This window comes from Pavona decussata, unplaced genomic scaffold (assembly GCF_977016875.1).
Source record: "Pavona decussata unplaced genomic scaffold, jaPavDecu1.1 SCAFFOLD_384, whole genome shotgun sequence".
NCBI lineage: Eukaryota > Metazoa > Cnidaria > Anthozoa > Scleractinia > Agariciidae > Pavona > Pavona decussata.
Window position 1 is genome coordinate 489,557 of NW_028145757.1, and position 17,115 is coordinate 506,671.

Consider the following 17,115-nt stretch of genomic DNA (forward strand, 5'->3'; position numbering starts at 1 on the left):
AAAGATTTTTAATCGCTTCTCAAAAATTTCGCCTCAGTTTCAATAAAATTCAGAGTTAAAAGAAAGGATTAGAATTATTCCCAATTGTCATAAAAATTTCTGTAAAAAAAAAAAATACGAGTATTCAAAAAAGTTGTAATGTAAGCGTTGTAAAGTGTATACAGCTGTTTCAATAGACCTTATGCGTATACTCAGTATTGAACTGGATCAACAATGTAGCTTTTACCTTGGAATAAAATCTCTTAAAATAGCATCTTCAGTGAATGTAAAATAAATTCTAAACGGAAAATAAGACGATGCTTTTTTGCGATACGTTGCTATGTTGACTTCTTCAAAAATACCAAGTGATATTACTAATAAACTTTTTTACTCACTCCTACCCTGACCCATTGTTTAGCAAAAGCAATCGCTCTGCACGTGCATTTCACGTTTTGGTACATTTCCTTACCGTCCTCTGCAAAACAGCCGATTGCGGCGAATTGATCGCCAGCGAAAATCGAAAGCGATTGTCGTCACCGATTGATGCGGACACACTTGGCGATTTTTTTCGCCAATCGCGGCGATGTGGCAGTTTTGAAAACTCATGTGATAAAATCGCCCAACCTGATGGGTTGGCTTTACTGGCGATTCGAAGCAATGACCGTAGAAAATCGCGGGAACGGGCACACTTGGCGAATACCGGCGAATTTAGTCGCCGATATGTGACATGCCAGACATCGTCGATTTAATACGCCGATCGCGGCGAATCGCCAAGTGTGTCGCTGGGTTAAGGTTTGGTGGAGAACGTGAACGCACGATGATGAATTCTTCACTTTCTTTCTTAACTTGTACGCCACTCCTACCAAGATCGCCTTTTATGCGAAAGTTGAACGAGCTGAAATGATCGCAAAGTAGCACAAATGAAATAAAGTTATATTTTCAGGTGCCGTTTTCGTTGCCGTTGTTGCGTTGCTTAAGCTCCCTATTGGCTTTGAAAACTCTTCATTCTACCATTTGCTTTTTTCAGTAATATATAGTGACTTAGATGACCAGGATTACTGAGCAGGCAATCAGACAAAATGAACGTAAATGAGATGTTGAAACATCAGTCTCTACTAATGTACATTGGTTTCAGTTTCCCCTTTTTTAAAAGTTGATAACTATGAAACACTTCTTCCTTGAGGTACGGCAATGCGTAAAAGACGGATGCAGTCAGTTATGAAATATTGCAACTTTGGCAACGACAAAATTTCGTCAAAATAGCTTTGTATTCTCGCCTGAAGTACCTACTCATAGCCCCGTATATGAAAGGGTTAATGGCACTACTCAGGAAAACCAAGAGCCCGTATGTAAAGTTGGCCTGTCGTGGCCAACTGTGTCCCCCTCTCACGGCATCCGTGAAATCCATTAAACTAACGGGAACCCAGCAAAACATGAAACCAACCACCACCGCCGCTAGAGTCTTGGTGACTTTCGCTTCTTCCACGTTTGCTCGGAGCTGCTGGGGGTGGTTTTCTTGCGAGAAAACTTGATTTGTTCGAGAAACAGCGTAAAACACTTTGATATAGCAGAATGTGATAAGTGATAAGGGAATAGCGATATAAACGCATTTAATAAAGACGGTGTAAGGAATGTTGGTTTCAAATGCGTACATGCATGCTGAGAGTCCGGGTGTTAGTCTATATCCTTTTGCGAAAAATAGTGGAGGCACAGATCCAACAAGGGCAACGCAACAGACACCAGCAACGTACACGAGAATCCTTCGTTTGTTGAATAACACGATGTACTTTTCTCGTTTTAGAACGCAGAAATATCGGCTGACGGCGATTAGTGCCATCGTGCTTAAAGAAGCCATTCCAAACGTAAAACATGCGAATCCTTGAAATTGGCAAAAATTTGCGCCGAAAATCCACCTGCCGTGGTACAGAGTTGTAACTGAAAATGGCATGCAGCAGATAGACATGGAAATATCGCTCACAGCCAGCGCCACCACCAACATGTTTGGCAGCGAGCGAAGTCTCTGGTTTCTGTACACAGCGTAACAAACGGAGAGATTTCCAAAAAAGGCAATCACGTTGATGACGGAGAGCAAAACTGTCTCAGTCCAAACTAGATGATCGCTCCTTTTCGAAAGCTCGAGAGAAATCGAGTCCTCCATGATTATTGCACACCATAGGCGAAAGTTTGGTTTAAATTTTGACGCCTTTTAACCTCGTTGTAAAACACGAGCCGGCAAAGAGAAGACAAAAATCGGAAACAAAGTTACACCTGTCTTTGAATGTAAATAATAATTGCCGCAAGCGCTAAAAGGAAACTCCAAATATATTGTTACGGTAGATAATTAAACACTTATACTTAAGTATAATGACATGTACTAAATTGACTTCTAATAAACACACTCTAATAACATGTCATTACTGTGAGTTTGTAAGTCAAAGCCCAATGAGTCCCCGCAATTGCTTTTTACATTTATTTTATTTACCTTTGTGAAAAAAAAAAAAAACTTAAGAGTAAATGTCAGTAAAAATCGAGGAAAATTCAAAAAACGTGGCCACGGTCAAAAATCGATTTCGCTCATACTTTGTCAGTTTGAAGGCCTAGGTAAGTGACTGAAGGATATGAGGTTAGTTTTTTGAAATATTCTATTCAACGGCAGAAAACCACGAAAACCGGTCACCGCACCGGAAGCTCAGATTTCACCTAGCGGAAACTCGAAATTTTACACTTTTCAGCTGCTCGCTACACAGACGTTTACATAGCTGTGAATCTTTCTTAAGTTTAATTGAATACATTGATTTTTCCTTAGTCAAACCATGGCAATAACTTTTATCTCTACTCATTTGTGAGTGAACTGAGACCCGATTAAGAAGACACACTTTTCTCATTTACGCGAAGGTGTAAAATAATCCAAACTCAGCGGCGAAAAAAGCTGACAGGTAGTTCTTCAAATCCTCTGATATTATAACCAAAGACAGTTCAGTCATTGATTTTTAGGTCTACGTTTTTAAATCTTTAGGATCTAGTAGCACTTTTGCATGAACGCCGATCAAAATTCGATAAAATTCAAATTGAGCGCCTTTGAAATCTACAACTCTACATAACAAAACACTATTGAATAAATTAACTCCTCGGCCAAAGTTTGTACATAAACATGAGGGTTTTACGTTTTTAGCGTTTTGAACCGTTTTAAAGTATTTATTGATGTTAAATATTGTCTACACAGGTAAAACAAACTATGAAACACCAAAATTACCACGAGCTGAAATTAAATCTCACAGGCTCGCTCTCTAATCTGTGTCACGCACGAGCGACTTAGCTACAATTAGTACAGTAACAAACAGATATTTACATCTGTTGATTTAAAATAAGTCTTATTTTAAAATATCTTAGTCAACGATGTGCCAGGTTCCCCAGTTAACTCGCTGAAATAAAAAAAAAATTCCTTAATATTAACTCAAACTACTGTCTAGAACAATAAGAATCGATTTTATTTAGTATGAGAAGTTTTGTGCCGTCGATAACCAATCGGAAGTAACTGTTTCCGCGAAAAGCAAATATTGCACCGTTCTCTGAATAAACAAATCTACTTAACCATATAACCAGAGTATGTTGTTGGTGAAGTTCATAGACATACACAGCAACGATGTCTTGCTTGTTCTTGAGTATTGTCGGTGGGATTTGCGGCGCAGGCGAACGCACTTGCTACTCAACTTCCGTCACACTACTCACGCTCAGTGTAACCAGGATATAAAACATCGCACAGTCCTAAAACTCTCCGGACTTGAACAAAGAATTGATTTTAGCAAGATTGCGTGTTTTTAAAAGCCAACGAATTTATTGGAGATGACCACCCGTTCGTCTCATCGTGTCAGGTTAGGCATAACCTGACATGATGTCGATAGGCTCCACTCCTGAGGCCAGGGTGCATTCCGCGTCAACATCACGCCGAAGGTACGCCAAGGACGCCTTAATTCCACGCCAAGCCGCCAACTTGACATTTGAAAACAATGTGACCAGCGGAATTACTTACCAAGATGGCGGGCCGGCGATTTTGCGCGGGAGATTAGCGTGACAAAGTCGCGCTCTGGAGCCTGGTCACTTGGGTAAATCACGTCATGCAGGTAACTAAATCACTTTGGCACCGACATGTTTGGGGTCTGTTCGAGTAAATTTATTTTCTAGCTACTTTGATGATTGTACTGCTTACGCCACAAGATATACGCCAGCTGTACGCCAACGACTTCGATCGTACGCCAGTACGCCGAGCTCTCTTCAAGGCCACGCCGAAGATCTTCGGCGTATCCTACATGAAATGCAGCCTGGTCCTGAGGGAACACTCGGATTTCTTTTTTCCTGTGCCACTTACTGAGTAATACATCATTCTCAAAAGTAATTTTTGCACCATACGGGAAGTTGTTTCGGGTCACTCAGCAGGAGCTGTGGAAAGTAGCCGCACTGGAATAGGAATATATTTTTTCCAATCCATGAAGATATTTGACCTTTCAAAATAGCTCCTCCCTACGGGCTCCGGTAAATAACAACTGCAAAATGTACTACCAAGCAGGAACTGTCTCCAATGAGCGTGAGTTTGTATCCTCTTCATTCTGTTGTCCAATGCGACTATAATAAACACTATGAGTTTTACGACTTGCATGTTTTATTGATTGCGCTTGTCAAACAACAGTACAGTCTGTCATTGATAGAGAAAATAAAGTTTAATTTTGACAATACTCGATGAAAAATACTAAGACGTTTCCAAAGAAGGCACCGAAGAATAAGTAATGTGCACTGTCATTTTTACGACAGTTAAAAAGGAGGGAAGGGTGTGTGTGTGTGTGTGTGGGGGGGGGGGGGGGGGGAGGATTTAACAACCATACTATTCTCTCTCCCCAACCACCCACAAAGTAAACAGTTTGCACAGTATACTAGTGGAAACGTCACATTGACAATTATTTGTTTACGTCTAATAGCACAATTACGGTCCTTGCATCACTCCAATATGTCCATTTCCTCACAAAACTATATTTAAGTAGATCTTTGATCAATCTTTTACGTCAAGCTTTGTTACTTTGAATTTGTCTTGGCTTCTTGCGGAGACATTTCAAACTTTTAACCCCTACGACTTTGAATGGATTTACAACTGTAATTAGCGAGTTACACGCTTGTTGGCCGGTTTAATCGCGGGGGCAGCCTTGAGGTGGTCGCCATACCATTAGTGTATCTACCTCTTCACTGAACACACTTTTAAAAAAGATAACCTGATCAAATAAAACGATTTTTCGAAAGAAAATAAATAATGTTATATTTTATACAATTATGCGCAATTATAACGTAACGAGGTTACTGAAATATTTATTATGTGTCTGAGCTCAATCGGGCGCGCGGGAATGGAAACTAGTTAAAGTTTAGCGGGCCGCGCGTACGAACTTAGAGATAAAAAAACACATTGCGTACATGTGGGTAGTGCTGTGCACGTGCTGCGGACCTGTTTATGGACACCCTCTCACTCACTCACTCACTCACTCACTCACTTGCTCACTCACTCACTCACTCACTTGCCCACTCACTCACTCACTCACTGACTCACTGACTCACTTGCTCACTTGCTCACTTGCTCACTCACTCACTCACTCACTCACACACTCACTCACTCACTCACTCACTCACCCACTCACCCACTCACCCACTCACCCACTCACCCACTCACCCACTCACCCACTCACCCACTCACCCACTCAACCACTCACCCACTCACCCACTCACCCACTCACCCACTCACTCACTCACTCACTCACTCACTCACTCACTCACTCACTCACTCACTCACTCACTCACTCACTCACTCACTCACTCACTCACTCACTCACTCACTCACTCACTCACTCACTCACTCACTCACTCACCCACTCACATACCTGGCGACAAAGTGGGTAGGGCATTAAACAGTGCACACACTAATATAAGCGCAATCCATAAAAAAATGAGAGGCATGAACAAAAGGTTGTTATAAAAATATTGGATTGGATAACTGAATGAAGAGATAAGTAATGAAATGACCCTCCTTATTTCTCTCCGTCGTTTAAACAAATGATTCTTTCATATAAACTTAAGTTATCAGAATGAATAGACTAAAAATAATAGGCCTTATCACGGTTTTCGACGCCATTTTGACGAGTAGGCAAACAGGGTCGAAATAACAGTGTTTGTATGGAAATCCGATGTCAAATAATTTTCATAAAACATCGCTTCTGAAAAATTCATGAATTGGAAACTTTTGGCACTAGGAAAAGGATTTTAAGAAAAAATTTGGAGGGATGTAGCTGTGCCAGAAAGCGTCCAGTCGTGTTTTGAACTTTCCATACATTTCCCTGTATTTTTTCCCTGCGAGCTATTTTTAGAGCAGTTCACGGCTGGTTCGCTAACAGACAAATGTATGGAAAGTTCAAAACACGACTGGACGCTTTGTGGCACAGCTACATCCCTCCAATTTTTTTCTTAAAATCCTTTTCCTATTGCCAAACGCTTCCAATTCATGAATTTTTCAGAAGCGATGTTTTATGAAAATTATTTGACATCGGATTTCCATACAAACACTGTTATTTCGAGCCTGTTTGCCTACTCGTCAAAATGGCGTCGAAAACCCTGATAAGGCCTATTCATTGGAGAGAGTTTCTGTTTGGTAGAACATCAAGTAGTTGGTTGCTTACCTGAGCCCACAGGGACGAGTTTTTTTGAAAGCTCAAATATCTTCATGTATTGGAATAAATTTATTCCTTTTTCCAGTGCGGGTGCCTTCCTCACTCCTTGCAGTGACCAGAAACAACTTCTGGGATGGTGCAAAGATTACCAGTCCTTCGCCAACCTATACATAACTTGGCACGATGAACCGGACAGATAGTCATATCCGATAAATTCGCCGGCTTCTGAAAACATCCACATCTCGCCAAAATTAATTCTACCTCCGTTTCAATTCCGGAAAATTTCACAGCGTGAGTGGCGTGACGGAAGTTGAAGAACTTGTGCGTTCGTCTGCGCCGCAAATCCCACCGACAATATTCAAGAACGAACAAGACATCTTTGTTCTATGAACTTCCCCGACAATAATCTCTGGTTTTAGATGCAATGTTTCACAGATAAAGATAACTCGATTTATTTATTTAGAGAACGATGCAATTTTCGTGAGAACAGGTACTTCTGATTGGCTATCGACGGCATAAAGCTTCTCATTCTTAATAACATCAATTCTAATCGTTTCAGTTTGAATTGATATTTTCTTTTATTTTTATTTCAGCAAGTTAACTGGGGAACCTGGCACATCGTTGACTAAGATATTTTAAAATAAGACTTATTTTAAATCAACAGATGTAAATATCTGTTTGTTACTGTACTAATTGTAGCTAAGTCGTTCGTGCGTGACACAGATTAGGGAGCGAGCCTGTGAGATTTAATTTCAGCTCGTGGTAATTTTGGTGTTTCATAGTTTGTTTTACCTGTGTAGACAATATTTAACATCAATAAATACTTTAAAACGGTTCAAAACGCTAAAAACGTAAAACCCTCATGTTTATGTACAAACTTTGGCCGAGGAGTTAATTTATTGCTTTGTTATGTAGAGTTGTAGATTTCAAAAGCGCTCAATTTGAATTTTATCGAATTTTGATCGGCGTTCATGCAAAAGTGCTACTAGATCCTAAAGATTTAAAAACGTAGACCTAAAAATCAATGACTGAACTGTCTTTGGTTATAATATCAGAGGATTTGAAGAACTACCGGTCAGCTTTTTTCGCCGCTGAGTTTGGATTATTTTACACCTTCGCGTAAATGAGAAAAGTGTGTCTTCTTAATCGGGTCTCAGTTCACTCACAAATGAGTAGAGATAAAAGTTATTGCCATGGTTTGACTAAGGAAAAATCAATGTATTCAATTAAACTTAAGAAAGATTCACAGCTATGTAAACGTCTGTGTAGCGAGCAGCTGAAAAGTGTAAAATTTCGAGTTTCCGCTAGGTGAAATCTGAGCTTCCGGTAGGGTGACCGTTTTTCGTGGTTTTCTGCCGTTAAATGGAATGTTTCAAAAAACTAACCTCATATCCTTCAGTCACTTACCTAGGCCTTCAAACTGACAAAGTATGAGCGAAATCGATTTTTTGACCGTGGCCACCATTTCTTTGATTTTTACTGACAATCACTCTTAATTGTCGGAAAATAACCGGAGATGGTTATTGTGAATGATTTTTTTTTATGTGTTTCAAGCAGGCCATTGTTTAATGGGCCATAATTCGAAGATGTTTTAACAGAAATTACCTTAAAGGATTCCTAAAAACAGGGGAAATTGTGGTATCCAAAGAAAGACCGCTTTTGCATCGAGCATGTTAGAAAAATGGCGTTATACGAGTTTTAATTTTTCCTAACTCAATTTTTAAGTATGTCGTAATGTTTTCAAAAAACAAGAATGATAATTATTGTTTCGTGATATCGAATCAACGATTTTTTCAGTAGTATATTTAAATATTTCCGTGTCAGATTATTAACCTTTCAAAACCAACATTCGTTTTTCAAAACATCGTCTCACCTTGAGAAAGAATAAATAATTGCTAAGCGTATCACCTTTTGGCGCAAAATTATACACGACAATACCACGCGGTAACAAGAGCTTTTATGAATAGATTTACGAACGACATCAACCGATTACTTGGGTCACATCAGAACCAATAGGAAATCGGCAGACTCAACGTATTACACAAGGGCAGAAATAGCGATCAAGGAATGTGGAAACCATACACCTCTGAATATGTTGAATATCGCAAGTAAAATTACTGAATCGATTACAGTAGAACCCCACTTTACGACCACCTCTTTATTACGACTAATTTTTTGTGCCCCGAACGAGCTGAAATTCCAGTCATTTCCTTTGTTTACAGCCTTGTTACACCGACCACCCTGTTATTACAACCACATTTTCACGGTCCGAAGGTGGTCGTATTAAAGGGGTTCCACTGTATTTGTAATATTTTTGATAATCATCTACGTGAGGCTCTTCAAAACAAACAAACAAACAAACAAACAAACAAAAAAAAAAAAAAAACAATGGGGCTACAGAAAGGGCATCTCAATAGAGTCACTACTACTGTACCTTACAGAATCTTGGAAAGAGTTAAAGACGAAGGCAAAGTTATAGGAGCTGTTCAGTGATCATGATTTTAAAAAGACATTTGACTCAGCTACATTTGACACATAACATATTATATTTATGACAATGCAAGTTTGCGGACTAAGCGAAAATTTACTGTGCTGGCTACATAGATTTTATTTTATAGACAGTGTTTTACTGCAAAATACACCACTCGTAAAATTCATACGAAACTACATCCAGGATCGGAGTGGCGTATTTTCCATATCCTCACAAGTGAGGATATTTTGACGTCATTTCCCGCTTTTTTTTCCACGGTTGTTTATGCAAACAGCTCGGTGAAAAAAGGCGAGCGATAGATTTGTCTATATAATAAAAAGAAAATTACAGGATGGCTTGAAGATATGAATTTTATTTTCTCGTGTTAAAAAGAATATTCGTAAAATATTGTTTTTACCATTCGAAAATAAAATTCATATCTTCGCGCCGCCGTGTAATATCCTCCATATGTTGATCCCATCGCCATCAATTTGTTCAGCTTATATGTTAGCCCACCTCTACTAGAAGTGAAGTATGGTGTTCCACAACAGTCACTTATTAGACCAAGGCTGTATTCAATTTATGTGAACAATTTCTCCAACAGTGTACCAACCACCAGGAAAGTTACATCTTTATGCGGACGACACAACGGCCTGTGTAATTGCGGGTCGTACTGACGATGTGGTTTAATTGAATATTTGAAAAGTCTACTCTTGATGCGAGTTCAAGAATCTAATTTTACACACTAGAAAATCTGGAGACAATTGATGATAATAGAAAGATATCGATTTATGGGCGCCCTGTTACCAGCTAAGATGAGGTAATATTGAAATTGAATGTAAAAACATGCGTACAAAATAAAATTATTGGGTGAGTGGCATTGTAGACAACAGAATTGTATGGAGAGAGCATTTGGACAAGGTGCATTTGATCAATCGGACCAGTCGATCCGAAATTTGCCGTTCCATTTTGACAAACCGGGTTCGTTTCCCTGCTTCTCTTCAGTAGATTTCCACTTGTGTGGAGGATCGGGGAAAGGAATAGAAAATGGCCCAGTTTGATCGGAAAATGTCGTTCCATTCTACAACGCTTCGTCACGCTTGTCAATCTGATAAAATGGAAAGCATCCTCAAGTTTAAATCCTAAAACGTTCTTTTTTATAAGGACCAAGCCGTATTAAATGTTGTATTTTGTTAGGCTATGTATTTAAGTAGAAGTAGGTTAGGAGGGCTCCACTGAAAACCGCCTTGGCAAGTTGGACCCCCTCATTAAATATTATCATTACTTCGCAGTACTAATAACACAATAATCAGTCCAGTGAAAAAACAAGCACAAGGATCTCCATCTCCGTACAAAGTTCAGGCTTGGTGTTTCCAAGAAAGAGTTGAATTTCTCTTCCTAAACGAAAGCATAGACAACAACAGCGAACTGAGGATTATTGGCTAGTTTTAATCACTTAATTATTTAGCTTTTTACTGGCTGCCGTCTAATTTGCTATTGAATAAGTTGCTTTCTATTTTTCAATTCACCTGTAATGTATGAAATAGTGTAACCTACTTTTTTCTACCCGCCTTGATTTGATGATGATGATGATGATGATGATGATGATGATGATGATGATGATACAACCTTGAGGAAGCAACACATTTATGGGGCATAAAAAGGAAGAGTATCCCGAAGATCAGAAGGTACCTTGTGAAAAATCCTAAAACTTTGTTTTCCATTTTCACTATACTTCTACTAAGCTGACCACCAAAAAGCCTTTTTTCTTGTACAGCAAGTACCCTGTGTAGCAATGGTTTCCTTTGGAGCGCAAGAAGCGAACGAAGCCCAGAAGGATCTCCTTCTCGACTTCACGAGCCACCCACACTCATGTTATCCTATTTATGAACTACTGCAACTTTGGCAACGACAAAACTTTGTCAAAATAACCTTGTATTCTTGCCTGAAGTACCTATTCATAGCCCCTGATATGAAAGGGTTAATCGTACTGCTCAAATAGACCATGAACCCGTATGTAAGGTAGGCCTGTCGTGGCAGAGTGGGTCCCCCTCTCGCGGCATCAATGTAATCCATGATACAGATTGGAAGCCAGCTAAACGCGAAACTGGCCATCACCGCCGCTAGAGTCTTGGTCACTTTCGCTTCTTCCACGTTTGCTCGGAGCTGCTGAGGGTTATTTTCGTGCGAGAAAACTTGGTTTGATTGTGACACCGTGTAAAACACTTTGATATAGCAGAATGTGATAAGTGATAAGGGTGCAGAAATATAAACACATTCAATAAAGACGGTGTAAGCAATGCTGGTTTCAAATGCGTACATGCATGCTGCTTGTCCGAGTTTTAGTTCATATCCGCCTTTTGCGAAGAAAAGTGGAGGCACAGATCCAACAAGAGCCACGCAACACACAGCGGCAATGTACACCAGAATCCTTCGTTTGTTGAATACACGATGTACTTTTCTGGTTTGACGATGCAGAAATATCGGCTGACAGCGATTATTCCCATGATGTGAAGAGAAGTCATTGAAAAAGTAAAAAATGTGAATCCGTGAAATCGACAAAAATCTGCGCCGAAAATCCACCTGCCGTGGTACAGAGTCGCAACTGAAAAAGGCATGCAGCAGATAGAGATTGAAATATCACTTACAGCCAGCGCTACCACAAACATTTTGGGCAGCGAGCGAAGTCTCTGGTTTCTGTACACAGCGTCACAAACAGAGAGATTTCCAAAGAAGGCAGCCACATTGATGACGGAGAGCAACTGAACTGTCTCAGTCCAAACAAGATGTTCGCTCCTTGTTGGAAGCTCAAGAGAAATTGATTCATCCGTGATCTTTCACCTCGTAGAAAATTATTTTTGTTCAAATTCTGAAATTTTTAACCTCGTTCGACAACACTGCGGCAAGGATTTTGCCTGCCTGTTAAGGTTTGTTCGCTCCTTGCTGGAATTTCTAGCGAAACTGATCCATCATTAATGCTCACCAGATGTAAATTGTTTTGGTTCACGTTTTGAAGCTTTTATCGTTAAGTTGTTAGGCTTTTTGGAGTATCTGAGACCCACTGATTGTCTTTTTGTTTTTTTATATATATAGTTTTCTCCTTTCTTTGAATATAATTAAGAAAATTGCTTGAAGTTTTGAAATGAAACTCCTGATATCATGCCATGTTTATAAAATTAGTCACCTTTGCAACATTGAATTGTGCTAAATTCACTTACACAATTTGAAGATTCGAATAACATCCGTCAGTATTTGACTACCGCGTGTCGATACGTTTAAAAGAATAACAAGTTTTCTCACACGCTTTTTTCTTTATTAATTTTTTTGTACCCCTCCGGCTAGTTTAACTTCCATTTGCGTGTGAAAGAAACCTTATACTGTACACGTTTTGAAGCTTTTATCGTAACCTCAAAGGTAAGTTGTTAGGCTTTTTGGAGTGTCTGAGACCCGATGATTGTTCTTTTCTTTCGTTCTTTTTTTTTTTTGTTTTTTTTTTTTTAATATTCAAGGTTTTCATCTCTCTTTGAATAGAATTAAGAAAATTGCTTGAAGCTTCGAAATGAAACTCCACATACCCTGCTACGTTTATAAAAGGAGTCACCTTTGCAACATTGAATTGTGCTAAATTCATTTACACATTCGAATAACATCCGACAGTATTTGAGTACCGCGTGTTGATACGTGTATAAGAATAGCAATTTGTCTCAAACGCTTTTTTATTAAATGAATATTTTTTTGTACCCCTCGGGCTAGCTTAATTTCTATTTACGTGTGAAAGAAATCTTATGTTGGACATATCATATGCTATCAGGCGAGTAAATTATTATTGTAATTACAATTGTTGTTTTTTCTCCTGAAAAGAGAGCCATTTTTCAATGAAAGCTATGTCATTCGAAGACATTGTGTTTTAAGGGAAATTGTTTAGGAACGTTGCATCAGCCAAAAGGGAAGAGAATACTTTCAGAGGTCCGGCTGTTATTGGCCCCTTTGGGGTTAATCGGGGGACTGAGTCGTGTTGTAATTTATAAATGGATACCACCATATGAAAGACCACTTTAAGATTAGTCATTTGACCAAGTTTGGTACTGTTTAGCTGAGTAAGAACCAAGTTATGTACCTCAGTGAAACATGGTTCAAACTCCATACAAACGTCTCCAATTTTGAGACGACGTCCCCTAAAACGATATAGACTCTCTCAAAATGTTTTTGCAGTTCTGTGATATACTTAAAAATTGATAAACATCGTAATTTAACAACCAAGTTTCTTTGAAATGGTAACTATAAGACATTATTATATCTCTCATTTAGTACGCGCCGTGTAATTGGTTAGTTTTGCGGGCTGTGTTTCACTGTACGGCCCGCTAAATTTGAAAGTTTCCTTTCCCGCGTGCCCGATTAACCTCAGAGATTTCATATATTACTAACGTCATTTTGTCGGTCCGTAAGGTAAGTTAAGGATCCTCGTTTTTTCCCGTTGATTTATGGCCCACGTGCTTCGCGCATGGGACAAATCAATGGGAAAAAAATTCAAATTTCCCATAAATCAATGGGAAAAAACTCGGTCCGTAATTTACAGTACGGACCTCGACTTCAGTTAGTAAGCGGTATGTACTTTACAGGAGTAACAAAAATTAGTAACTTTTTAAGCATTTGTATGGTTTTGGGGGACGTCCCTGAGCGACCACTTCCCTTTAAGGGACCACTATCCAAAACACCAAATTTTTCCCAGTCCCACATTTTGGGAAAACACCACATTTTTCGCAGTCCCAAATTTTTCCACACGTAAGCGATCGCCACGCATTTTTGGGGTGACGGCATTATAATTTTTGATTGTTTTTAACCTCTTGTAAGGGACCACTTGAAACATGTTTGCTGTATGTACTACGCTACTCAGCGTTTACGAGGAACTTTTGGTGAAAACCTAGCACTGCTCGTATTGTAACTAGTAGAATGTATAAAATAAATTCTTTTCGAATAAGTACATGTGTCAGACCTGTTCCTGGAAGAGACCCCCCTCTGGTTCGACTCGTAAGCAACCACCACTCGTAAACGACTACTAAATTTTGGTATTTTGGATGGTCGCTAACGGGAGGTTCGACTCTATACAAGAAAAAAAACCACTCTCCATGCCAACTCCATTGCTCACTATTTGAACCACATACAACCCATAATTTCTTGATTCGCTCTGACGAACTGGCTAACGTAACGCTCAAAACGTCAGCATTTAGATCTCTTTATGGAGGCCAAATTAGTTTATCAACTCTGTTGATGAACGCAAACGTTCGTTTCCAAATTTAAACGCTTAGTTTTGAGTGTCCGTCAAAAAATGGCGGACAACTGTCAGCCTGAGTAGGACGAATGAAAAAACGTCTGTTTATAATCGGAGAACACAAACAAAACCTTGCACTCTTCACGATACTAAAAAAATGCTTTAGTTAAAAACAACGAAACAAACCAACAACTTTCGGTAATCATGAAGCATGTATACGTACTGCGAACGAAAGATTATATAGAAGAAAGATTCTCGCAGTTATCTACGCAAGGGGACTGTTGTTTTTTTGCAACAGTCTGGCGAGAGATAACTGCGAGAACTTGTGGTAGTTTTCCGAAATTTTGTGAAAATCCAATATGGCTGATCCAGGATGGCCGCCGTTTTGAAACCATGACGTAATTTCCACGTCGGTCACATATCCCATAACCGGATAACTTCCCATTGCACACTACAAAAGAAACATGTCGGGTCATCCTCTAAGCTTCCTCAACCACCTTAAGATCCGAGGACTGCGGGTGGAGATAAAGAAAATTGCCGAACCACTTCCGGATAGCCGTCGTGAAAAATTTCCCTCCGTAGCGGGATTGTCTACTACGTCGAAAGGCCCGGAGTTTGCCGCCTTGTCTAACTGAATTGAGTAAATCACTTTAGGTCTAATTCGACGAAATTCTTTTTTACTTTGGATGCTTAAAGAATTTTCAATCTTAGTGGATCGTTTATTTGAGTTTTTTACGAAAGGAAAACGATTTTAAAGGAATAATTTCCCTTTCATTTTATCGATCTTGCCAGGGTGTCGACGACCACATGGAAAACCGCTGTGACGCTGCCCTCACGAAGCCGCCAAACCAGTAACTTGTCAATGTGCCTTTTTATGCACTGTAAGTAATATCTATGAAAGACTTAAATTAGAAAATATCCCGTTTGAATTCATTCTGTTGTGTTGTAGATAAACCAGTTGTCCTTTATCGAAATAACGAGTAAGCAAAATCGAGCTTGTCTTGATTTGAGCTTAAGACTTAAATTAAAGCCATGTTAAAGCTTTAAATTTTTCCAGCCGGAATGAGGACAATTAGTAGAAGACCCTTGTAGGGCAGGGATGTCTCTCGGCGAGACACTCACTGTCATGCATATCATTCAATTTGAATTTGTCGTAACTTTCGTAGGGAAAATCTGAATTTTTCGACTTGTTTAAATTTTACAAGAGAAGAAATTCGTCGTCGAAGCTTTCAAGGAGAAGGTCATGGACCAATCTGAATAAAGCCATAACTACAATAAAATTTATGCGAACTTTCTTTATTCAACGCGTAGCTGTCATACGGTTTCTTAAAGTTTACTTTTCCCGCCTCACAACGGCGGCCTCTCCCCAGGTTAATACTCTCGTAGTTATGTTTAAGGGGAGGGGGGGGGGGGGGGGGGTGTAGATAACTAAACAAATCTCAGTCTTAATACTGTCCCGTCATGCCTTCGTGTGGTCCCGAGAGACACGTGCGCTTTTAAACAGATCAACGCCACCATGGAACCGTGGAACACGGAGCCTTTTGTTGACGTTGGGACAGCGAGGCTCGATGTAAGATTGATCATGCCAAAGATTTCTCAAACTCCCCTTGGTAGAGCAAAGTATGTAAGACGCATGCGTGTTTTGTATTTACATTGTTATCAGCAGTATGTCGCTGATAAAAAACGGGATGGATTATGAGAAAGTACAAGTTTGGAGCTACCTCAGATCTAAATAAAAAGACAAGGTCAATTGGGGAGAAGTGAGGCGGTTTATCAACAAAAAATCGAGAACAATTAGGTCAAATAGTATATAACATTCAAGGCCAGGTGGATACATTTTCGAAAATAAGGAGATTCTGAAACAAACGTTTTAAACTAAAAAAATTAAGTAAAAATATGCCTTTTTATATAACCTAAGATCTACTGGAAATTTTTTGGTCATATTTCCAGAGGAATTAAAGAATTTAGTTAGTAGGCAAGTAAGGAATCTTTTGTTTTTATTTCTGTTTTTGAATGGTCCTAAATTCTTTAAAGAAAAAGCGAGCGTTCTCGGGACATGTGACGTGATTTGAAAATTGAAGGTCGCACATGTTTACTCAAATCTAAAGCAATCCAATATCACAATCTTGCTGTTCTGTGAACGGGAAGCAAATCAAGCAAGTTCCGATGTAACACGTTTATGTTTCAGAACTCAAATATCACAAGCGTCAATTCCAATATTTAGACCGCTAATTGCCAACTTCGCATGTTTTTACTGTTATTTTGAGGAATACTGCTTTGTATGTTACCTTTAGCTTTCTTTAACGGATAAGTATCATATTTACAGATATTATTTATCGCATTATTGCAGAAATTACGATCATTTATTGATCCTGTAACATTTTATTTTTTCCTAAGTTAGAGCGTTCTCTTTATGCTAAAAAAGGCCTCTGGTCACGTAAATTGAACGGCTGTTGTCTTCTCTTTTCAGAATACTAGAGAGATGAAGACTGCAAAAACTTTGGTGGTTAAAACAAAACAAGGTCAGAATACAGAACGAATGAAATAATAATGTCATAGAAACTATGGTGTTAAAAACAAAACACGTTTCGGTGATTGTTTTTCCCAGACCTTATGTATGCGCTCTAACAGAGCATATTTTAACTTATACGATCCGCATCCGCTTATTAGAGTTACCCGCTAACAGGAGGTTAGAAATG

General features: G+C 39.2%; 1 protein-coding gene and 1 pseudogene across 1 annotated transcript; both read right to left on the minus strand.

Moving 5' to 3' along the window:
- Positions 1–1,195: 1,195 nt before the first annotated feature.
- Positions 1,196–2,137, minus strand: LOC146451789 (melatonin receptor type 1A-like). Its single transcript, XM_085098674.1, has one exon. The coding sequence runs from the start codon at positions 2,135–2,137 to the stop codon at positions 1,196–1,198; it is 942 nt and encodes a 313-aa protein (XP_084954800.1).
- Positions 2,138–11,031: 8,894 nt separating this feature from the next.
- On the minus strand, positions 11,032–12,778 carry LOC146451790 (melatonin receptor type 1A-like; annotated as a pseudogene).
- Between the last annotated feature and the right edge of the window lie 4,337 nt (positions 12,779–17,115).

Bases quoted from the DNA above. Each gene is read 5' to 3' on its own strand.
- LOC146451789 (XM_085098674.1), bottom strand. From the start codon at position 2,137: ATGGAGGACTCGATTTCTCTCGAGCTTTCGAAAAGGAGCGATCATCTA.